General features: G+C 51.4%; 1 protein-coding gene and 1 pseudogene across 3 annotated transcripts in view; one reads left to right on the forward strand and one right to left on the reverse strand.

Annotated features, from left to right (window-relative positions):
- The window catches only part of SH3PXD2A (SH3 and PX domains 2A), a 244,551-nt gene that overhangs the window by 170,543 nt on the left and 50,523 nt on the right, over nucleotides 1-23,485 (reverse strand). The window contains exon 1 of one of the 3 annotated variants that reach the window (XM_046652135.1): nucleotides 13,854-14,146. The exons of the other annotated variants lie outside the window; for them this stretch is intronic. Within the exon in view, the coding sequence (XP_046508091.1) occupies nucleotides 13,854-13,886 (33 nt within the window). The 5' untranslated portion in view covers nucleotides 13,887-14,146. Of the gene's footprint in view, nucleotides 1-13,853; nucleotides 14,147-23,485 lie in introns of those variants that run through there. 3 annotated transcript variants of the gene reach the window in all.
- On the forward strand, nucleotides 18,014-18,471 carry LOC124234739 (60S ribosomal protein L23a-like; annotated as a pseudogene).

A 23,485-nucleotide genomic window follows, 5' to 3' on the forward strand; every position in this document is an offset into this window, starting at 1 on the left:
CTCACGGATGGTACCACACGTGGTTGGCATCTCTGGAGAGGGGGATGGCAGGGGAGACGCCCCAGATGCCTGCTCGAGTGATAACACTCACTAAACTGCTGTCTACATGGCCGGGTCTGGTGACGGGTTGGTCCTTTGCTTTGCTGTGAGTCTGAGATGAACAACTCAGGACAACAGAGGAGGCTGTGGGCACCACCAGGGTCCTTCTCCCCTCTCCCCACCACCTTCCCATAGATGCTGAAGACATTCCAAACAGGCATTTAAAGACCACTGGTTTGAAGGGAACACAAAATTGTTAGCCTCTCCAGGGAGCCCAACCACCTCACTTTGGCCTTGTCTATCCCAAGGTCACCTCTCCAGGAGATACAGCTTGGCATCCCGGGCACAAATGCAGTTGGGAGCACATACTCTTTTTTTTTTTGCTGGGAAAGATTCACCTGAGCTAACATCTGTGGCCAATCTTCCTCTTTTGTTCCCCATCTCCAAAGCCCCAATACATGGTTGCATATCCTAGTTGTAATCCTTCTAGTTCTTCTTTGTGGGATGCTGCCACAGCATGGCAACTGACAGATGAGTGGTGTGGTTCCATGACCGGGAAACGAACCCAGGCCGATGAAGAAGTCAGAATACCGAACTTTAACCACCAGGCCATCAGGGCTGGCTCAGGAGCACACAGCTTGAGCAAAGGTTCCTTGGCTCTTGGTCTGACTCTGCAAACCCTGTGCTAAGACACTCCTGCCGTCCCAGAGCCAAGATCTCAAAACTAAGGAGACCCAGGGCTGGCGGGGGAGGGTAGCACTTTCACAAGTGCCCTGGCCTCTGCACCTACAGGACCAACCGTGCAGGAGCAAGCGAGCAACAGGAGCTGTGTGCTTCAAAAACATCAGTGAATTAATGGATTCTCCCTTGCCTGCCTCTCTGGGCTGTTATGAGAGTCAGAGGATTAGAATATTGAGCAATTATTGACGCAAAAATTGAGCAATTACGGGCCGGCCCGGCGGCACAGCAGTTAAAGTTGCATGTTCCGCTTCGGCGGCCCAGGGTTGGCCAGTTTGGATCCCAGGTGTGGACCTATACACCACTTGTCAAGCCATGCTGTGGCAGGCGTCCCACATATAAAGCAGAGGAAGATGGGCACGGATGTTAGCTCAGGGCTAATCTTCCTCAAGAACAAAAAAAATTGAGCAATTACTATGTGTCACCCACAGGGTAGATGCGATTAGTCCTGTGTTTTATAGATGAGGAGATAGATGCACAGAGAAGTTAGGGAACTTGCTCAATAACACACAGGAAGGTAGTGATTGAGGCAAGAGTGGAGCCCAGGTCACTGGGCTTCCCAAAGCTATGCATTTTCCCCTTGGAGGCGGAACAGCACAGATAGGGTCTCCCAAATGTATGCACAAGCCCCCATCCCTACACAGGATCGATATCACCACCACTATGATTTAACTAATATTTCTCTTTGAGTCCCTTTCTGGAAAAACTTGAATACTTAGTGTCCTTGTATGTTACTTTCCTATTACTGCTGTAACAAATCACTATGACTTGGTGGCTTAAAACAACACAAATTTATTTCTTAGCCTTCTGGAGGTCAGAAATCCAAAACGAGTCTCAAGGAGCTAAAACCAAGGTGTCAGCAGGGCCGTTCCCCTCCTAAGGCTCTAGGGGAGAACCTGTTTCCTTGAGGTTTTTAGCTTCTAGGGGCCACCTATAGTCCTTGGCTTGTGGCCTCTTCCTCCATCTTCAAAGCACATTACTCCAGTCTCTGCTTCTGTTGTCACATCTTCTCTGACTCCCCTGCCTCCTTCTTATAAGGACACTTGTGATTACGTTGGGCCCATCTGGAGAATCCAGACTGATCTCCCCGTCTCAGGATCCTTAATCACACGTGCAAAGTCCCTTTCACCAGAGAAGGCAAGATTCACACATTCTGGGGGTTCGGATGTGGGTATCTTTGGGGGGACCACTATTCAGACTATCCTAAGCCACATGCAAAGCAATAATAGCTGTGAAATCATAAATGTATTGTGTGTGTGTGTGTGTGTGTGTCCTAACTATATTAGTTTACGGCCACCATAACAGACTACCACAGATGGAATGGATTAAACAATAGAAATTCATTGTCCTAGTTCTGGAGGCTAGAAGTCTGAGATCAAGGTATTGGCAGAGCTGGTTCCTTCTGAGGGCTGTGAGGGCGGATCCGTTCCAGGCCTCTCCCAGGCCTTTCTAGCTTCTGGTGGTTTGCTGGCAATCTCTGGTGTTCCTTGGCTTGTGGAAACATCACCCAGTTTTCTGCGTTCATCTTCATACGATGTTCTCCCTGTGTGCACATCTGTGTCCAAATTTCTCCTTTTTATAAGGACACCAGTCATTGGATTAGGGGCCCACCCTACCCCAGGATGACCTCATCTTAACTAATTACATCTGCAACAACCCTGTTTCCAAATTAGGTCGCATTCTAGGTACTGGAGTGAGGACTTCAATACGTCAATTTTAGAGGACACATAAGACTTCAACTCCTAACATCAACACACATTAAAACAACACATTACTATTAAAAGATAAAGAATTTGCCCACTTATTACCAAAATTCTCTTTCTGAACTCAACAGTGGTGCCTAAACAACATAGTGGAAAATGTGAATCATAATAATAAATGGTGCATAGCTAATCAGATCTGGATTCAAGTCAGTGTCCTCATCTGTAAAATGGGATCATGCTAGAACCCGCCTGATAGGGTGGGCAAGAGGATTAAATGACATAATGTTTGTAAAGCCCTTGGCACAGAGCCTGGCATAGACTAAGTATCCCCTACACATTAGCTGTTATCATCATTCCTGTCATCGGCATCACTCTTGTGATGACACCAGGCTGCATCCCTAATGCCAGGGAAAGTGCTTGGGAAGCTACAGCCCTGAGGTCAGGAAGGCAGCCAGGAGACCCTGGGAGGGGTCTTGGCCAGGCCGTGAGCGTCTGGCGGCCCCAGGGGAGCTGACCAGCTGGTGTGCGTGGGCTGGGCTCGGGGAGGAAGCCTCTGGCTTTTCCAGCTGCACATCGGGTGTGTGGGGGCTGGCTGGGACATGTTTTACATTAACATGGTGGGACCTGAGCTGACAGCCTAACACCCGCAGCGAGACGCACACAGAGCAAAGAAAGCAAAGATGTGGGATGGCGCTATCCAGGAACCTCGTCAAGCCTAGAAGGTGTCCAAGCCATTGGCTCCCCCTGCTCCCCTGACACTGCCCAGCGGGTTCCTTCCACCCACCCCCACCACGCTGACCCACAGCCTTCAGAGAAAGCACTGGATAGGATCCGAGAGAGGAGGGCTCCAGTGCCAGCCTGCCAAGGCTTGCTGGGGGACCGGGTCAAGCAGCTTGGCCTCTCTGGGCGGCACGGGCCTCATCTGTGAAATGCGTGCCCTGTCTCCACGGGTTTTGTGAAGATCCAAGAAGACATGTGAGAAAGGGCTGCCACACACCAGACGCAATTATTCCTACTTAACTTCTCTGAGCCTTAGTCTACTCATCTGTGAAATGGGCTCCAGCCTATTTTTCTCCTCCCTGGGGGCTGACATGAACTTGAAAAGGGAAAATGTAGATGAAAAGTGCTTTAATGCACGCCAGCCCAGGAAGAACCCAGTAGAAGCAGTTGCCTCTCTCAGCACCGTTTTACCATCATTTTAGTACTGTAGTTAGTGATGGAACGCTTGAGCTCTGAAGTCAGAATTCCAGCTTATTCCTTCCTAGCTACGTGACCTTGGCCAAGGCACTTAACGTCTCTGGGGCCCAGTTTTCTCCTCTGTAAGGCACAGGTGAGTAAAAACAGCCACCCCATGGTGGTGTGTGGATCAAATGAGATAAGCAGGTGAGCGCAGTGCCTGGATGACTATAAGTGCTGACAAATGGGGTCACATTTTTCATGGTGAAGAGACCCCAGTACTATCTTCCTGTCTTGGGTTCTCTCCTCCAGCCCTTTCTGCTTTCAGGGAGCTGCTCGGGGCTGCCCCCCACCCTCACTGTCAATGGCTGGAAGGACTTCAGCGTGCTTCACCTGTAACTACACAAAGCTCTTGTGCTTTGTCCCAACACGAGCTCGCTCATGCTCCCCTTGGCCAAGAGGGAAGAGTGTGATGCTACAGCAGCCAGCCACCTGGAAAGCTGGTGACCAACAGGGCCGGGTCAGAGATGCTGGATTCAGGCAGTTCTGAGCCTGGCTTCAGGCAGAACAGGGAGAGCTTCCCCCAGACTCCAAGCTTGAGATATAGTTTCCTACTGTGCAACTGAGCTACACCCCAATCCCCTCCCAACACGCCAGTGTCAGCCCCTGGCTGCTTGCTGGCCCCTCTTTCCTCGCATCCCCAGGAAGGTGCGGGGCTGGAGGAGCCGGGCACTGGGGCAGGGAGCATGAGAGCCGGGCAGGGTGAGGGGTGGGGCTGGAGGGGTCTTCTGAGACTGGGAGGAAGAACGTACACTTCCTCCTCCAGGCAATAGGGAGCCCCTGGAGGACGCTGAGCAGAGGAGTAACACTGCGAAGTGGAGTTCTAGAAAGATAGATCTGCCCAGTGCATGGGATGGATCAGTGGTGAAAGAAACATCTGTGTGGTGGACACATCGCCAGAGAAATCCTGGAGCTGGCCCAGGGAGTCGGAGATGACACCCCCGCAGAGAATGAGGCCAGCCTAAGAGGCGGCTGCCCACAAGGGTGTGTGTGTGTTTTCTGGCGGGGTCCAGGCTGAGGTCGCTCTGCTCCCTCCTGAAGGGGTCTCTAGCTATCCCTTAGTCTTACAGAGAACCCCTCCCAAGGTTTCTAAACACCCCACCCCCAACCCCCGCCAAAGCTGCCTGACACCTCCCTCTCCCACACGGACGTCCAAACCACCGACAGAGAGCACAAGGCCTGAAGAGGGTGAAGAGGGAAGAAAGGAGACGGCACCTCCACCTTCTCTTTCCAGCTGAACCATGCCCCCCAGCCCCAGCGTTTCTGGACTCCTCTCACCCTGATCATCCCTCCAAACGGCCCAGAACTGTGGTCCCCAAAGCGCCCTTGCCACTGTGGGATCAAATTCAGGCCAAAGTTTGGGACAAAGACAGCATGTTCTTGGCAGAGATGAGGCCACACCAGACTGTCAGTGGTCCCTGCCCAGGCTGCTGTTCAAGGCTGTGAGACTCCAGAGCTGGTCCCCAACACGATCCCCTGACACTGCTCCCTCCCGGAGAGAAGCCAAGTGGGACCCTCTGAACGGACAATCCCACATCCTGGCCTTCCTGCCTCCCTTCTCCAGGCATCTTGTTTCCTCATTTTTTTCTCTATTCCAAATGGGTCACTGTACTTTCAGGCCCCACCCTCATTGCTCCCCCCAATCCCCAAAGTCTTGTGCAAAAAGAAAAAATAAAAGAATAGGCTAAAGAAGAAGGTTGGGGCATGGGCAGAGTCCAGCTCTTTCCTGTGGCCTTGGCCTGGTCAACGTGTAACCCTCACTTCCCAAGGGCTCGCCTCTCCTCTGTTTGGGAGTGACCCTGGGGCCAGCAGAGGCTAAAGAAGAAGGTTGGGGCACAGGCAGAGTCCAGTTCTTTCCTGTGGCCCTGGCCTGGTCAATGTGGAACCCTCACTTCCCAAGGGGTCGCCTCTCCTCTGCTTGGGAGTGACCCTGGAGCCAGCCAGAGGCCATCCTAAAACTCAGGAAAAGTGCTGGAAGTCCCCAGCAAGATCCCAGGCTATCAGGGGGACCCAGCAATAGCCAGGCAGGCCCAGGGAGCTGTGGCCAGCCCACTGCTGCACCAGGTGACATGGGGAGGTCAACTGCCCAACGCCCAACTTCATCCCCCATTAGAAACTTCATAGCATACGAGACTGAAACACAAGGGAAACCGCTCTGAAGTTTCCAGCATACGAGACTGAAACACAAGGGAAAACGCTTTGAAGTTTCCAGTGACGAGAGCACGAAGTATGCATCATCTCTAATGCTGCTGCCATCCACTCCCATCTGACGGTTCCATCTCTAGCTTCAGGCCCTTGGTTGGCTCTCTGCCTCCCAAGGAACACGAGCCTATTCATGACCTCTGCCCCAACAGACCTCTCAAGTCACATGTCCTACTACCACCGCACGTCCCCACACACTGCTCAGTCTGCCCACAGTCCTCCCCAGACCTACTATGCTGTCCCACAACTCGGTGCCTTTGCATATTCTGTTCCTCTTACTTGGATTGCCTCACCCCAGTTGATCTCTTGTTGTCACCACCTTTGAGGGCTTTGCATAGGTTCATCCCTATTTCCTCCCTCCTCTAGATTGCTTCCGCAGTTTGGTCACATTTCTAGAACTGTACTTACCACTATATTGTAATTATTTTCTTATATACTTGCCTCTTTTCAAAGCCTATGAGCTTCTTGTAAGCAATGTCTGTGCCTTGATATGCCCACTGTCCATCACAGTGTCTCATACATAGCTGGGCACACAATTAGACTACATGTCCCAGTCTCCCTTGCCATGAGGTACAGTCATGTGACTGAATCCTGACCAATGGAACATGAACAGGGGTGATGTGTGCCTCCTCCAGACAACCTGTAAAATCTTCCTGCCATCCTCCACACTGTCTCTTCCCTCCCCTGCTGGCTGGATACAGAGAGCCGTGGGGGATGGAGTCACCAGATGGGAGAGCCTGGGTTCCTGAATGACCACATGGAGCAGAGCCCTCCAGTAGCTTGTTTTGGTCTATGATGTGAGCAGGAAATAAACCTCTATGATACTGAGTCACTGAGAGTTTGTTACACAGCAGTGAGCCTGTCCTGACAAATACAAAGGAGCTCAGTCAAGGTCCTTTGACCAAAACTGAAAGTGGGAAGACTTATAGAAAATGCAGAATGCCCTGGATCCAATCACGTCAGACATTCCATCCCCTACACGACTGAACTAGTCCTGAAGCCAGGCCCTGACCCCTCCACCCCGCCTGATCCACCACATCACACACACACTGTTTAGAATTCCAAGCATTCTCCAGAAAGGACTAAGAAGGGTGGGGACTGAGGACTTGCCAGGTCACCTGTAAAAGTCACCTTAGGTGAATGAGCCCCAACTTGAGATCCTGGTTCCATGAGTTTATAGAAGGCACACAAAGACAACAAGTTGAATTGTAGGGAGGGGCGCCCTCCTCCCACACAGGCATCAATACCCCTCACATGCCATTCAAGCTCTCAGGAATGCTTCCAACGATGGGCACCCAGCACCCCTTGGAGGCAGCTTCCAGGAAGTGCTGGAACAGCGGTCCTCACTCAGAGCCCAAATTCAAGGCCAAATTCCCACCTGGGCCCAAGGGCTGTGACCAAATGGAAGAAGATCACATTGGGACAGAAGGAAGAAAAAGAAAGAAATGGAGAAGAAGGACATCAAATGCATCTTTCCAATACTCTAAGCCCTCGATACTTAAGCTGTGAGCCTGACACTAACCATTTTATCACCTGAGAGTTTGGTGGAAATGCAAAATGTCAAGCCCCAGGCAGACCTGCTGAATCAGAATCTGCATTTTTTTTTTTTTAAATCAATGGTCAACTTTTTCAAAGATCTTTCCTGTTTTCATTTTATTTATTTATTTATTTTTTGACGAAGATTAGCCCTGAGCTAACTGCTGCCAATCCTCTTCTTTTTGCAGAGGAAGACTGGCCCTGAGCTAACATCCATGCCCATCTTCTTCTACTTTATACGTGGGATGCCTGCCACAGCACGGCTTGCCAAGCCGTGCCATGTCCACACCCAGGATCCGAACCAGCAAACCCCGGGCCGCTGCACCACTGGGCTGGCCCAGAATCTGCATTTTCTAGAAGATCGCTAAGTAGTTTGTGTGCACATTAAAATGTGAGAAGCCCTCACTGTTCTTTGCCACAAGGATTCCAGCTAACAATTAATAAGTGTATCCCAATAGCAAGTCCAGCCTACAAGCAATGGGGGCTAAACAGGAGAACTTGTCTTCAGAGAAAGGTGCATTGCCTGCACTCAGTGCTAGCCCACCATGCATTCATTTATTCATTCAACAACCATTCCCTGAGTACCTGCTATATGTCGGGAACTGTCCTAGGCACTCGGAAAAAGGAAGCTTAAGAGCAGGCAAGATCCTGCTCTCCTAAAGCTTGCATACTTGCGGAGATGAGACAGTAAACAAGTAGTTAAATGAGGCAACGATGGATGGTGATCAGTGTCTTGAAGACAATAAAATGTGACAATGTGACAGGGCCAGCGGCTCTCTGAGAAAGTGGTCAAGGAAGCCCTCTGTGAGAGGGGCCAGTGAGCTGAGGCCTGAGTGCCCAGAAGTCACCTGCTTGATAACCGGGTAGAAGGGAGTTCGAGGCAGAGGGAACAGCAACAGCAAAGACCCTGAGGCAGCAGTGTGTTGGTGGCCCAGGAACAAGCGAGTGAGCAGTGAAATGAGAGCCAGTGAAGGGATGGTGGCACGAGACAAGTCTGGAAGGGCAGGTGCGCACCCACTATACAGGGCCTGGGAGAAGGGTGAGGAGTTGGGAGTTCATTCCAAACAGAAAGCAAGTCTCAGAAAGGTTATAAACAGGGGTGTGACGTCATCTGATTTCTGTCTTAAAAGGATAGCTCTGGTCGGTGGGAAGACAATTCGGCAAGTGGGGAGACCCCTAAGGAGGGCGGCTCAGCTGTCAGGTGGGAGGTGATGGGGCTGGACCAGGGAAGAGGGCGGAGCCGAGCTACATTTCCAGGGAGGTCTGAGAAGACATGCCGACTTGCTGTTGGGTTGGATATGGACATAACTGGCCAAGTTTGGGGTGGTCCCCACTGGGTTTGATCCCTTTGGCACCTCGGGTGCTCATACCAGCTGACCCGGGCAGCCCACGGGCCCCGATCTGGCCTGATGGCATCAAGAGCCGATGCTGGCATTTGTTGCCTCGACGACCTCTTTCCTGGTCACTGCAGTCAGCCATTTAGCCCATGGGAGTAGTTTCCTGTAACTTCTTTCTGGAGGTCCCTGAAGCCAAGGGCTTCCAAGTGTCTCTTATTCGCAGAAGGGGAAGACAAGGTGGAGCCCAGATGGAAAAAGAGAAAACCCCCCAAAGCAAAAACTAAAACTCAGCAGAGTTGCCAGGGGGAGCCTTGTAAAGCAGCCCATGCGGTGGGGCCAGCCCCGGTTTCTTAGGCTCTGCGGCCAGCTCTGTTTAATGAGGTTTTCCTGAGGGGAGAACCCAACTCCTGCAGGGGAACCTGGAACAGGAAAAATTCCCCTGCAGAACTTGGTGTCCTCCAGCCCACCCTGGTGCCCAGCTGCAGGTCGCTTGTCCAGGTGGCAGCTCTGCTGCTGACCCAGGTGATGGCTTCCTCTTGGCAACCTCATAAACACAGCAGCTGCCACCTGGGGGGGAGGGGCGGAAGGAGGACCAAGTACAAAGAGAGAAAGCGCTGGCTTTTTGAGGACTGCCGGCACCTCTGTGCGGGCCTGCCTCCCTCTCAGGCTCAGCATGCACAGAAGCAGTGATTGCTCTGCCCTTCGTGTGTCCCAGGCCGTCCTGCCTCCACACTTTTACTCGCACTGACTGGCTGCCCGGAATGCCTTCTAGTCTACCTGAACCCCAGCCCTTCTGCTAGACCCACCTCTAGGTCCACCTTCTCAGTAAAACCCAGACAGGAGGAAGGGAATCTAGCGTTTATCAGACACCTCCTCTAACTGCACCATTTTATTTCTTTTTTTAAAAAAAGTATCTGAAGCAAATGTGGCAAAATGTGAACATGTGTTAAAGCTGGGAGGTAGGTCCACTGATGCCCATTATACTATTTGCTGTAGGATTAAAAATTTTCATAATTAAAAATAAAGAACAGAAAAGAAAAGCTGGCTGGCTGCAGTGCAGAGAAGCAGCTAGAAGGGGCCGGACTGGAGCCCTGGGGAGTCCCAGTAAGAAGACTATGGATGCAAGTGAGGAATCAAGAGGAGGGATCTACGGGGGTGAGTGATGGTGCAGTGACTGAGGGAGGGAAGGGGGGCGAGGAGGAGGAGGGAGGGAAGGAGGTAGAGAAGGAGGAGGGAGGCGTCTAGACAGGAGCCAGGTTTGGAACATGGTGAGGTGCAAGCATTAGTGAGTTATACATGGAAATACTTAGAAGGGTCAGCCTGCAGTCTGCTCATCTTCCATCTGTCTCTACCCACTCAGCCCCACCTGAACCCAGTGACTTGCCCATAGCAGGTGTTCAACAAACATGGTCAGATGCTCACCCCCCACCCACCCTCCAGTTGATGAGAGAGGCTGGGACCAGAGAGAACTGCCCCTCATTGAGAGAAGATGCCTAAGGGAGAGCAGAGCCCCGCCCCAAGCCTATTCCTGATGCCCTACCTGACCCACATTGCCGACAGCTGACAGGGTATTTTGGGGGCCAGCCTGACCCTACAAGTGCCACTCCCTTTCCTGGGCAAATGCCTACTGCTCAGCTATTTCTAGCGGGGACAGCAGCAGGGCGGGCACGGCCCTAGAGAAACAGCTAGCATTGGGGCGGGGAGGGATTAGACAATAGAATGGACACATGAGACCCAGGGGACCCCTGCCCGACCAGAGAAGGGGATGAGGGGGACGAGCCAGCCTGAGGTTCCTGCCCTCCAGGGCCCCAGCCCTACCCACAGGAACCCTGAGCCCTACTGTCTGGGGCAGCCTGGGTGAGGGCTGAGAGTACTGCCAGCCCTGTGCACTCATGGGGCCCGGGCACAGCACGGCCCAGGGAAGGGAGACTGCAGGCACATCTCTTCTGGGAGAAGAGCCCATGGCTGGCCATCATGGGTGCCCTCTGGAGGCAGGGCCACCTCCCACCAGGGTGCCGAGACTGTCACACGATTCTAAAGGGAATGCCTCTTCATGGGCCACTGTCAGGAAAAGCTTAATTACAAGGACCCACACTCCCCTGAGAAGGGGAAGCAGCCCCCCTCCCACCACAGGCTTTTGTGTTTGGGGGTGCAGACTTGTCAAGCCCCTCGCTCATTGCAGTCAGTGAAACTCCCCCCCAACCCGCTACAGACCAGGGTCAGGGTCCCACCCTGCCCTTCCCATCTAAGATGCCTGCTTGGGATGTGGCAGCAACGTGGGGGAGAGATACAGACAAGAGAGACAGAGATGCTGACAAAGACATACCAGAGTGAGAGAAAACGCCTCCAGGAAAGAGGCTGGGGAAAGGCCACAGGGACAAACAGAGTCAAGCCCAGAGTCAGGCTCAGACTCGGAGACCCTTGGGGAAAGAGAGAGAGAGACTTGGGAAAGAGAGAGACAGAGAGAACACTGCAGGGAGAATCCAAGACTCCAGAGCAGAGAAAAGGAAATGAACAAACCCACAGAAACTGATGATTTCTCTCTCTGCCCAGCCCAAGCCCTCCCCAGCCAGGGCAGGGGGTCGGGGCAGCACCCATTGCCAGCGGCCAGCCAAGCCCCACCTGCTTGGTAGCCGGAGCCTTTCTGGCAAGGTAGGAGATGACCTCTCTCTTCTCCGAGGTGCCAGGGCCTCCCAGGCTGGCTCTGCAGTGCTCAGGCCCATGGAGGGGCCATGCCAGTTACACACAGCAATGGACAGGAGAGGTTTGGCGTGTGTATTCCAGAGCCAGATCGCCTGGTCTGAATCCTGCCCCCTACTTGCAGAGAGGGTGGTTCTGCAGCTCCCCCATCCCCTACCTTGGTTCTCAACTACATAGCCAAGAAACCCTGGTGTTCCAAAGCAGCCCCAAATGTCCCCACTGCACCAAAACCCCACGTAAAACACTGGATAGAATCTCACAGTGTTGAGTCGTCCTACATTTGGTAGACCTCTTGGCCATCTCCCCTGTCTGGTCCCCGCCCCACTGCACAGTAGGATGAGCAGGTACGCCCAGTGGCCCAAGTGCACACATAAAGGGATTTCCCTCCACCCTCCCACTGGGGGTTCCTCCTCACAAGGTTCCAAGATGAGGAGTGGAGCCCTGGGAACCTCGGGGTAAAAACAACCCCACCTTCTTGGGGAGCCAGCCCACCAGCCTTCACCAGGGATATCCTCAGAGATCAGCCCGGCACTGTCTCAGCGAGAAGAAGGGCCGCTTGTCGTGCTCCAGAACCACCCTCTCTGCAAGCGTCTCACCTCCAGCCCATACACCAGCCTCCTGCTTCCTGTTTGGGTTTTTTTTTAAAGGCATATCTGAATGTGGTCCATTGAGCCCCAGGGGCACCCCCGCACCGCCCCGTTCCCAGCCTCCTCCCCAGCCCCCCACCAGCACTGAGCTCAGACTTCCAGCGAGGCTGAACTGGCCACTTTGTTCTGCTGGGCACCAGATAAACGTTCCCTAATTAGCAGATGGAGCCAAATCCTGGCGGGTGTTTGGGGTTGTCTCCTAGCCGGCCCTGGAGCATTCACTTACTGCAGCTCGGGGTTCCCAAGACCCTTCTGTAGCTGAGAAAATGTTCCCCTCGTCCAGGCTAGACACACACCGTGTCCACAGGGGAGAACCTGGAGCCCCTCCCTCCTCCAGAGGGGCCAGAAGCCACAACAGGAATGACTGTCAACCTAATAATGCCCACAGCTGCTCCAGGCTCAGTGTGAAAGGTTTCCTGTGCCTTATCTCCTGGAAATCTCACAACTCTAGGAGGCAGTTTCTGCAATTAGAGCCATTTAGCAGGTGGGAAGGCTAAGATTCTCACAGGTCAGGTAACCAACTGCCCAGGGTCACACAGCTGGCAAGAGGGGGGCCGAGGAGCACACAAACACAAGCAGGTCTGATGACAAAGCCTGAGCTTTCCATCACTGCAAGAAACCACTCCCCCGGGAAAGTTGGGAATTTGGAATCAGCCATCCCACAAGCTCTCTTGGAGAGCCTGATGTCACCCAACTACGCAGGTCGCAGAAGAATCTAAAATCTTTTTTCTTTGGCTCCAGCTAAATTGAGAATATAAAGGAGGGGCCGGCTCCGTGGCCAAGTGGTTAAGTTCGCGTGCTCCGCTGTGGCGGCCCAGGGTTCAGATCCTGGGCGTGGACATGGCACCGCTCGTCAGGCCACGTTGAGGCAGCGTCCCACATCCCACAACTAGAAGGACCTGAAACTAAGATATACAACTGTGTACAGGGTGGGGGTTGGGGAGATAAAGCAGAAAAAACAAAAGAAGAAGATTGGCAACAGTTGTTAGCCCAGGTGCCAATCTTTAAAAAAAAAAAGAGAGAGACTATAAAGGAAACACCTCCAATTCTCCAACAACTCCTACAATGGCCTGGTCAGAAGGAACATCCCTGAGGTGCAGGAATCGTAGCCTCTAAAATCGCTTGGGGGCTGAGGTCCTGCGTAGGGTGGCAGGGAGCTGGTGGGGGGAATCATTGCAGCTGGCATGTCTGGGTCACCTGGCGGGTGGCAGTTCGGCTGCCAGAGGGAAGAAGAAACTGTGTTCCCTCAAACAAGCCGAGAGCTCCGGCTCCCACCGCTCAGCCAGGCCGTCCCACGCACCAAGTTCCATCCTGAAGGAGAGCTTGTGCAAGGATGCCAAGACCTCCAGCCCCCAGTTCCGGGAGCTGCCTCAACAAGCCCCCTGGGATGCCCACGGCATGCAGGCCTGATGGCAGTGGTCTACACCTTGGGTTGCTCGCCCACCCTGTGCCTTCTGCCCTGTCCTGATTTCTCCCACCAGCTGGCGGCTCCGGCTCAGACCAAGGCTGTCAGCCTGGCTTTTCTACCCAAGACGATCCTGACTTTCCCCTCAGGGTCCCTAGTACCAAGCCCAGTGCCAAGCACGTAGCTGGCACTCCTCCAAAGGTGCCAGGATTGACTTGAAATTCCCTCCTGCGGGAAGGGAGTGACTTGTTCACAGCTAAAGGGCTTCACAGAGCACAGACATACACACACACGTACAGAGAACACTCACCCGGCCACCACTGAAGATCTTCCTTCCCTTCATTCTCCAGTTGGGGTGGGGCACTGTCCCCCCACCCACTCACCAGCCAACTTTCCTGTTGGTTATCCAAAGATGGGTAGATGGGGCCCCGTGGAGGCAAAGCTGAGTTTTCTAGGTCAGACCTTTGGGCCCGGGACCCGAGGAGGAGGGCGGTGATGGAGGCAGAAACTGCACTCCAGGGCCTCCCTGATGAAACACCCAAACACACCCTGACATGACACCCTATGCTGGGAAAACAAGGTGCGCAGCTCCGAGCAGTCATACAGGTGGTGTGGCCTGACTCAGACGCTGCCTCTGGCAGAGCCAGGGTTTACTGTCCAATGAGAGAGGCGGGCACTGGTGGGCAGGACGTGTGGGCTGAGCTCCAGGAAGCAGCCGATCCTCTGAAGGAGCTGCCATCTGACCTTCCTGGGAGCCAGAGAGGTCTTCTGCTCTCTGCACAGGCATCTTCTCCCCAGAGAGGGCGAGTGATCCCTGCTCCCGCCAGGAGCTCTCTTGGTGATGCAATGGGCTTCCGGCCTGCATCAGCCAAAAATACAAAGGATTTCTGGATGGGAGGCTAGAATTCCAGTTTGGACTGAACTAGAGGCTAATGCGCCTGAGTTCTAGTCTTGCTGTCACTTCCTGACACTGTAATTTGGACAAGTCGCTTCCCCTCTTAGAGCCTCATTTCCTCATCTGTCAAATAAAGGAAATGAACTACATCAGAGGGTGGCCACTGAGTTTGATCTCAAGGTGTTACTGCCAATTGATAGGTAGTGGCTTCCCTAAGTAATTCGGTTTTGTTTTTTCAGAAAGATTCTGAGACCATGTCTGGACTCGTGATCGATAAACAATGTCTGCCACGGGCACAGGACAGGAACATGCTACGATCAATTAATGATGTCCATTGTGGGCATGAGACAGGCAAGTGGCAGCATGAGTGCCAGATACTTACCACCCTGGCACATGATCTCTAAGGGTCTTCAATTGTAAAACCTACAATTCCACCCAATTCCCCAGTGAACACAGTTAACGCTGGTTGGCAAACATCTACCTCCCACATTGTGACACTTGCACATAGTTGATTTCTCGCCCTGAAAGAGACATTCTCATCAGCCCTACAGGATAGTCACTGGGGAAGCAGGCAGCCCCCAAGCCCCCCAGTGCCCACACTCACAAGACTCACACACTCATCCAGAAGTTTAGAGCCAGTGAACTGTGCTAAGGTTTAATACTCAGAGGGCATCCTAGCTTCTCTAACAATTTTCCCCAAGGTCTACACAGGGGTTCCTCCACTGTGTGAAAATCCCACCCTGGCCCCAGGAAGAGGCTGAGTGACCAGCAAAGGGCAGAGATGGCTCCTGACTTTCCAGTGCACAAACTGGGGTCTCATCTAACAGGGCCTTATGTCCATTAGGAACTCCCTGGGTGCCTAATCCATGTGCCCGGATCACCTACAGGCCATTAGCCAAAAGCACACAGGTACCCAAAAAGATGCTAACAGACTGAGTACTCATCTGTTCAGGAAAAGATGAATTCCCAAGCACACCCGTGGCATGGTGCGTATTCCCCAACTCTGGACAGCATCAGTGTCAGACAAGTTCCTCCCTGCTCTGCATCCTGAGACTCTGCCCGCAGGTGGTTCACAGGCCCTGAGCTCCCTTCCTTGGGGCTTATTTCCCTTTATGCACAGATGAGTAGAGGCCCTCCCCCACATACTCTGCCCCATGGCCAATGCCCCTCCTCCCTCCCCTCTCTCCATCTGTTCTGGACCTGCCAGGCACTTCTTGTATAGGTTATTCCTAAACCCACTGGATTGGGGAAACTGCACAAGAGCGGTCACCGTCCTTTCACAAACTCCATCTGCTCAGAGGGGAAACAAATAAACCCAACTTCGAGTGTGTTCTAGCCAGGTACCAAGTAACCCCGGATGCCCACTCAACGGTAAACAGCTTCCCATCCTGAGCCAGCCTCAAGGTACTAGCCCACCAGGCCTTCCCCTCCCAACAGGCTGCCCTGGAGAATAGACACCACGCAGCCCTCCCCCATTCCCACCCTAATACTCTGCAGAACCTGCCAGAGGGGAAATCAGGGGAGATGGAGAGGAAGCTGGAGGTCACCCTCAGGCCACAGGGGTGAGATGGAAGGGAGTGTTAGAGCAGGAGCAGCTCCCGGGGGAGGGGAAGCCAGCCGTAGAATTCCCAGGAGGCACTGGAATCCCCACAGGGCTCCCCCTACCCCGACTCCTCCAGAGTTCCATCCATCAGGAATCTGAATGATGTCTCTTTCCAAGAGCAAGGAAAAACTGCGGACCAAGAATTACTTTTTAAAAGAACAGTGTTTCTAACAGTGTTGCTGGGAGGAGGGTAGGTTGGTAATGACACTTTGGAGGTCAAGCGTTTATCTGGCAAACCCTTTCCACCACCACCTGCTTCTCCTGCCTGGAGGCAGACTGAGCCACATGGTGAAAGGGAAATCTGTACTAATGGGCCAGAGGAAGAAACCTCTGCCTCCAGACGGAGGGGGGATGTCCAGCTATTTTCTCTTGGAGGTAAGTTTCTGGGGGTATAACTGGTGAGGTTGCAGCTGCCCTGTCTAGAGTCTCCACGCCAGTCCTTACGTGGATTGCCACATTGCATTCTCACCATTACCCCATGAGGCAGGTGTTTTATTATCCCCATTATACAGATGAGAAAACTGAGGTGCAGAGAGGTTAAAGGTTAGTAAGTGGTGCTGGAGCTGGTCCTGGAACCCAACCATCCTGGCCCTGGAGTATCTCCCCTTAAACACTGGACTCTATGACCACACACTTCTCAGTGTGTTTCCTCATGACACAAGAACCACCGCCCAAGTGCTTCTTGCCCCCACACAGAGTTCACGTGCTTTAAACAATATTTGAATACGAGATCCCTGTTTGACAAGATAATTTGCACAGTTCCCTGGGGTTTGTTGTAATGGATTATAATCAGTCACATTCCAAAGGAATGATCTAGAATGATGGTTCGGGAAATATGAGGTAATGTGATTTTAATAATTATTTTCCTTTTCTTTCTCTTGTTAGATGTGCTTTTAATACTGTAATGACCATGAGAGACATAGCTTATTTTAGACCTCCCATTTTCCCTACCTCCCCCCATAGGTGTCGTCTTTTTTTTTTTTTTTTGAGGAAAATTAGCCCTGAGCTAACATCTGCCAATCTTCCTCTTTTTGCTGAGGAAGACAGGCCCTGAGCTAACATCTGTGCCCATCTTACTCTACTTTAGTAGACGTGGGACGCCTACTGCAGCTTGGCTTGCCAAGTGGTGTCATGTCCGCACCAGGGATCCGAATCGGCGAAAGCCGGGCCACCGAAGCAGAATGTGCAAACTTAACCGCTGCACCACCAGGCCGGCCCCATAGGTGTCTTTATTAATGTTGCAAATAATACATGAATATATTCTCCTTTTTATAAAAAAGTAAAACATTACAAATAAGGCTAAGGTTCCTCTTTGACCAAGCCCCTCATCCCACTGATGTCCCCAACTGTCTTCCAAAGATAACTCTATTACCAATTTGGAGCACATCCTTTCAGATCTTTTAAAAATATTTATATACTTATGCTGTATATGTACTTGCAAAAGATGCATCTTACTGTTGCTGTTTTTGGATAATTGCTATCATACAATAAATATTGTTTTGAAACTTGCATTGGTCATTCAATAACATTTCTTGGTGATCCATCCACTGAATTGAGATCAATCCCATTTGTTCTGACTGCTGTACACAGTGGGACGAGAACAGTCCAGTTTACCTGGCAATCCCCTACGGATGGTCATCAAGGTTGTTTCCCATTTTTGCCATGGCAAACAACATGAGGCTCTCTGTGCCTTCCTGGGACTGGAGACTGATCTCAGTCAAGGCCATGTTCTCCTCTGTCCAGGGCATGTGAGCAATCACAATGATCCACAGCTCACCACACTGCTGGAGTTAGAACTGCCACGCCAAGCACCAGTACACTCTAGAATCCTTGGTACAAAAGCGTTCTTAGAATTTGGCATGTTACCTCCCCAGGTTTTGGCCCCCTTGCCTTCAGTCTAGGGTCAATGATCTCAAACAACACAGAACTTGCCTCGCTGATTAAAAGACAGAGCCTGCGGCTTTTCACGAAGATGGTGCCAAAAGCAAAGAAGGGAGCCCCACCCCCTCCCAGAGCCCAAGCCAAAGCAAAGTCTTTGAAGGCCAAGAAAGCAGTGCTAAAAGGCATCCACAGCCACAAAAAAAAGATCTGCACGCATACCACCCACCTTCCAACAGCCCAAGACACTGTGGTTCGGAAGGCAGCCCAGACATCCTGGGAAGATCGCCCCTAGGAGAAACAACTTGACCACCATGCCACCATCAAGTTGCCCCTGACCACCGAATCAGCCACAAAGATAGAAGACAATACACACTTGTGTTCACTGAGGATGTCAAGGTCAACAAGCACCAGATCAACCAGGCTGTGAAGAAGCCCTGTGACACTGACGTGGCCAAGGTCAACAGGCCTGATGGAGAGAAGAAGGCATATGTTCTGCTGGCTCCTGACTATGATGCTTTGGATGTTGCCAACAAAATTGGGGTCATCTAAACTGAGTCCAGTCCACTACTTCTAAATATAAATTTTTTTCACCATAAAAAAAAGACAGAGCCTTCAGGAGAGACTTCTCCCCACCCCTTTTCTACTCTCAGGTTGATCACTGGCAGACACCAGGATCACCCCAATCTGACCTCAGTTGAGGCCTGCTCTGGACATCAAACCAAACTAAAGCTTGTATAAATTTAACGAACAGAAAAATGAACACAGATGTTTACCTGCCAAGTGAGGGACTGTAACAGAACTCTTCTCATTCTAAAAATGAAGTGATTCTAAAGCTCCCCACAAATGACATGACAAATACACAACACGCCCACACACATACACATCCATTCCAAGGCCAGTTATTAATGATTTGGGATTATAGTTTTGTTCACCCATCATTAGCCTGGCTATTTGAGAGCTGGAAAGGGAGTGTGATCCTGGGTGGGGTAAGTGGGTGGAGAGTCTGGAGAGATGACTAAGGAAGAGAGATAAAAGCTCTTCAAAATAGGTTAAGTCCTTTAGAGCAAATGAGCAAACCTGAACAAACTTCTTAACTCTATCTTGCAAACAGCATGGGGGAAGCTAAAGGGCCTCTCCCGGCTCTCATCAAATATTGACCCTGCCCACTTACTGGCTGCAGTTCAGACTAAAGGGCGAGCAGCACCATGGCGCCAATGTTTGCAGAGCAATTACGGCAGCCCAGCGCCTTGTAGGTCAGATTGTGAAACAACCTTCGATGGAGCCGGGCCTTCAGAGGGCCTTCCGGTCCTTCCTCGGTGGGGCCGGGCCTTGGGGAGATACTTGACAGTGAGGGGGTTGTGCAAGGAAATTTACAGAGGCTGGAAATGTGGTCCAACGCCAATGAGAAGGCAACTTAAGAGCATCTGCGCCCCTTCACCCTCCTCCTCCTCCGCTTAACCGCACCTCCAAGTAATCCAAGCCCTTTACAACCAACAGGCCTCAACACCAGGCTTGTCCCGGCAGCTCCCTGTGGGACAGGTCCCTTCCCTGTTCAGATAGGGCTGAGCGGGGGATTATTTTTAGAAGAAATCAATTTCCACTTGGAGACCAAGAGCCTCTCCTCTCCCTGTTCCCAACTTGACACCTGAAACACCCTTAGAAGCTTGCTCTAGTGACTGACCTGGTTTCCAGAAGAGGTGTTTGGAACAGCCGTTGAATTGAATTGCTCTATCAATGGGGCAAATCATGGTGGAACATAGTCTCCCTCTTGCTGCTGGGGCCCTAGAAGATTGCAGAGGGCAACTGGGAAGGGACTGGGCGGTGGCAGAACACTCTGGGATGGGCATGAAACCAGATCAAGACTCTGTGTGTCCCAGGTGGTCTAAAGCAGCACAGTCCAATAGAACTCTCCATGATGACAGAAATGTTCTCTGTCTGCTCAGTACGTAGCCAGTAGCCACCGTGGCTACTGAGCACTTGCAATGACCAAGAAATTAAATTTAATTTAAATTTTCAAAATCAACTAAACTTAACTATAAAAATTTAATCTTTAAAATTTTTAATTAACTTAAATGTAAATAGCCACAAGTGGCTAGTGGTTTCCGCATTGGACAGCACATGTTGAAAGCCTCCAGCCCCGGTGCTTCCCAGTGGGTAGGAAGAGGGGCTGGGCTCCCCGTGCAGCACCTTGTGTGCGGAGGAGGCAGAACCACTGGGTCTGAAGGCTCAAGGCAGAAGATATAGGGAGAGAAGAAGGTTTGGGGCAGAGTAGAAGGTTTTATCCTAGTGCCTTTGGAAGGATTTCAGGGGGGGTGTGAATGACCAAAAAGGTTATTAGAGTTGTATATGCACATTCAAGCATTTGTCTGGGGAGACAGTCTTGCTTTCATTAGAAGCACAAAAGGATCTCTGATCTCAAAAATAAAATAAGACAAAATAACTCATTGATCTGTCAGATAAAAGTCACTTCTCCAGGGAAACCTGTTCTGATCCTCGAGTATAACATTTCCCTATAAAATATATATATATATATATATTTTTTTTTTTTTAACTAAAATCTGTCTTCCCTCCTTAAGCTATACGTCCCATAAAAGCAGTAACCAGATCTGTTTTTGCTCATCAGTAAATCCCCAGAGCCTGGCATACTGCCTAGGACACAGAAGGCAGGTACTTAAGATTGGATAGATTATGGGTGGGTGGGTGGGTTGATGGATGGATGGATAGGAGCAGGCAGGCATAAATGAAGGAACAAACTAACAAATAAATTAAGGACATACTTTACCCTGATAACTATAACTTTCAAAGAACAACCAAATTCCCCTAAACTAGAGGGGGGATGTGTGGCTATATCTGCTATCACCAATCAAAACCATATGGGCATCTTCTTAGCTCGCCACTCCCAAGAAGAATGTTCTTTCTTACCTCTTCATCTCATAGCACATTGTTTGTACCTCAATCTTGTATTTATTTCTTCTATAGTGGACTTAATTGCTTAAAAGTCTACTTTCTCCACTAGACATGGACTCCTGGAAGGAAGAGACCTTGTTCTTCTCAACTTAGTGTTCCCCGGCTTGTGCCACTTCTGCCCTGTAAAAGTGCACATGTGTTTAGCCCCTCTAACCCTGAGTCAGCCTGGCCTGTTCATCTTTATATCTCTACCCTCACCACTCACGGCTGGAGTAAGACCGCCAGATTTAGCAAGTAAAAATACAGGACACACGATAAAATTTAAATTTCAGATAAACAATGAATACCTTTTTAAATATAACTGTGTCCCATGCAATATTTGAGACATATTTATACTAAAAAAAGTATTCACTGTTATCTGAAATTCAAAGTTGACTGGAGATCTCATATTTATCTGGCGACCCTAACTGAGGGCTTTGAAAGCAGCAGGTAGCCAGTAAGTGAGGAGTGCGGGTGGTGGGGGTAGAAAGGGGAGCAGGGAGATAAATGTTCTGCTCTGGACAGTCCTAAGGCTTCAGATAAGTGTGGAATGGGCAGGTACCGGGTTATCTGTGGTTTCCCTCCCCCAGTGATATGAACAGCTGGCTCCCCAAGGCTCCACCAGAGCTCTAAGGACCCTGTAGGAAACTCATTAATGCCACGCTCACATCAAAGCAACACTGGCTCTCCTCTGAGCACAAGTCCTCCCCCTCCTGCACCCTGCCTGCCTGCCACCCCCTCAGGCCCTGTTGTCTGAGATTGTTCATTCCCAAGGATCTTCCAGGAGCACCACATACAGAGCAGGCAGTCCTGGCAGAAGCTTTGAAGATGATAACCTAGAGTGATGTTCTGCTTTAGATCTTAATTTGCACACGGGTTGGAGGCCTGAGGACTATGCTGATGTGGAAGTGGCAGTGGAGAGAATTGGAAAAACCAAGATCTATGACAGAGCATCCTTCAAATGCTTCCTGGCCTTGAGGCTGTGGAGTGTGAAGGGCAGGGCACGGCTGTCCATCTCCAGGTTTGCCCCACAGAGGGAGATGGACACTGGAAGTGCCTGTGTGATTCCAAGTGAAACTAGGTCTGCAAATACCCCACGGCCCTGGGCCCATGGCCAGAGGAGGCTCTGGAGCACTCGGTATCTCTTTGCACACGACTCCCCAGGTTACAGTAGGGAAGTGGTAGCCCATGGCCTCCTCGGCCTCCTCGTGGTAACCCGATCTCCACCAAGAGCAAAAGACACCATTTGAAGAAGGAGAAATAAGAGGGGGAAGGTATGGGGAGACCCATACTGGGGACAGGGAAACCAACTTGTGGGAGGGAGGGTCCCTCAAAGTGGTGTCCAGGCCCACCGCTATTATCTGAATACTGCGAATAAACCCCCAGCTGGGACCTGAATAGTACAAGATTGAAAGTCTGATTAATGATCCGAACTGGTGTCGCTCAGCGGTTCTTCACAGGGGGCTGTGATACTTGACACTGTAAGTAAAATTGTACACATACGCTTTTTTTCTGGGGAGAGGGCTCCACCAGATTCACAAAGGGGTCTGTGGTTCCAGAAGGCCGAGAACCAGGAGTTGGTGAAGCCAGCATAGCAGCTTCCCCGAGGCTGGTTTAGGCAGCCCAGGACTTCCACAGTTCCGAGGTGGGGCTCAGCCAAAAAGGGGAGGAGCAAAACGACTCTGAGAGCAGCCCCTTGTGGGCCACACCCCAGCTCCCCACACGTCTGTCCTGACCCCAGGGCAAGCTCCAGGGAGAGCCTGTGGCTCACAAGACTCTGAACACTCTGGCGCAGGCCTGGGCACAGAGCAGCTCCTCAGCAGAGTGCAGCCAAGTGAAGGAAACAACACAGCAACCCCATGATATGGGGCGCTAAGCCCCCAGACCCCTACAATGTACAGCCCAGCATCCTTGCCACCTGCTGATACCAGCTAACTCACTAGACAATCACATCAGGAAAAATGTGGACTCGCTCATTTAATCCTCCCAACAACCCTACTGGGTGGGTAATATTAAAATCTTCATTCTACAGATGAGAACACAGAGCCTCGAGAAGTTAAGGAACCTGTCCAGAGTTACCAGGTGACAGAGCCAGTAACCAGTCCCAGGCAATGTATCCCCAGTGCCTAAACTCTAAGCTGCCGTCTCAGATAGCCTCTCAGAGAGCGACTTCTGAGGGCGACCAGTGATCAGAGATGGAGTTAGCAATGCCATTTGTTCCTCCTCTATGAGAGCCACCATATTAAAATCAGTGACCCTGATAAATAAGAAAGGCTTTTCAAAACAAACGCCACTAAAAGTCATCATGTCATGAGTTCTGTAAAGTGGGTTCATAAAGATGCTACGCTTGGCTGAAAGGCTAAATTCCACAGAACCATCCCAACTCCTTTCCGAACTGCATCTTCAGGGTGGTGATGACCCACATGGACAGACCTGGCCACGTTCATGGCTAAGGCCAGCACACCACACAAGCTGCTCCATGCTGCCTGTCCCCTCCAGACACACAGGAAATGAGCCCTCCAGGCAAGGGAGAAGTGCGGGAGCAGCATTCCTTTCTTGTGAGATTCTGTGACTAGGGAGGGGGTGGGGGAACAGAACGGAAAGGAGGGGAAGAAAA

This window comes from Equus quagga, chromosome 2 (genome assembly GCF_021613505.1).
Source record: "Equus quagga isolate Etosha38 chromosome 2, UCLA_HA_Equagga_1.0, whole genome shotgun sequence".
NCBI classification, from domain to species: Eukaryota; Metazoa; Chordata; class Mammalia; order Perissodactyla; family Equidae; genus Equus; species Equus quagga.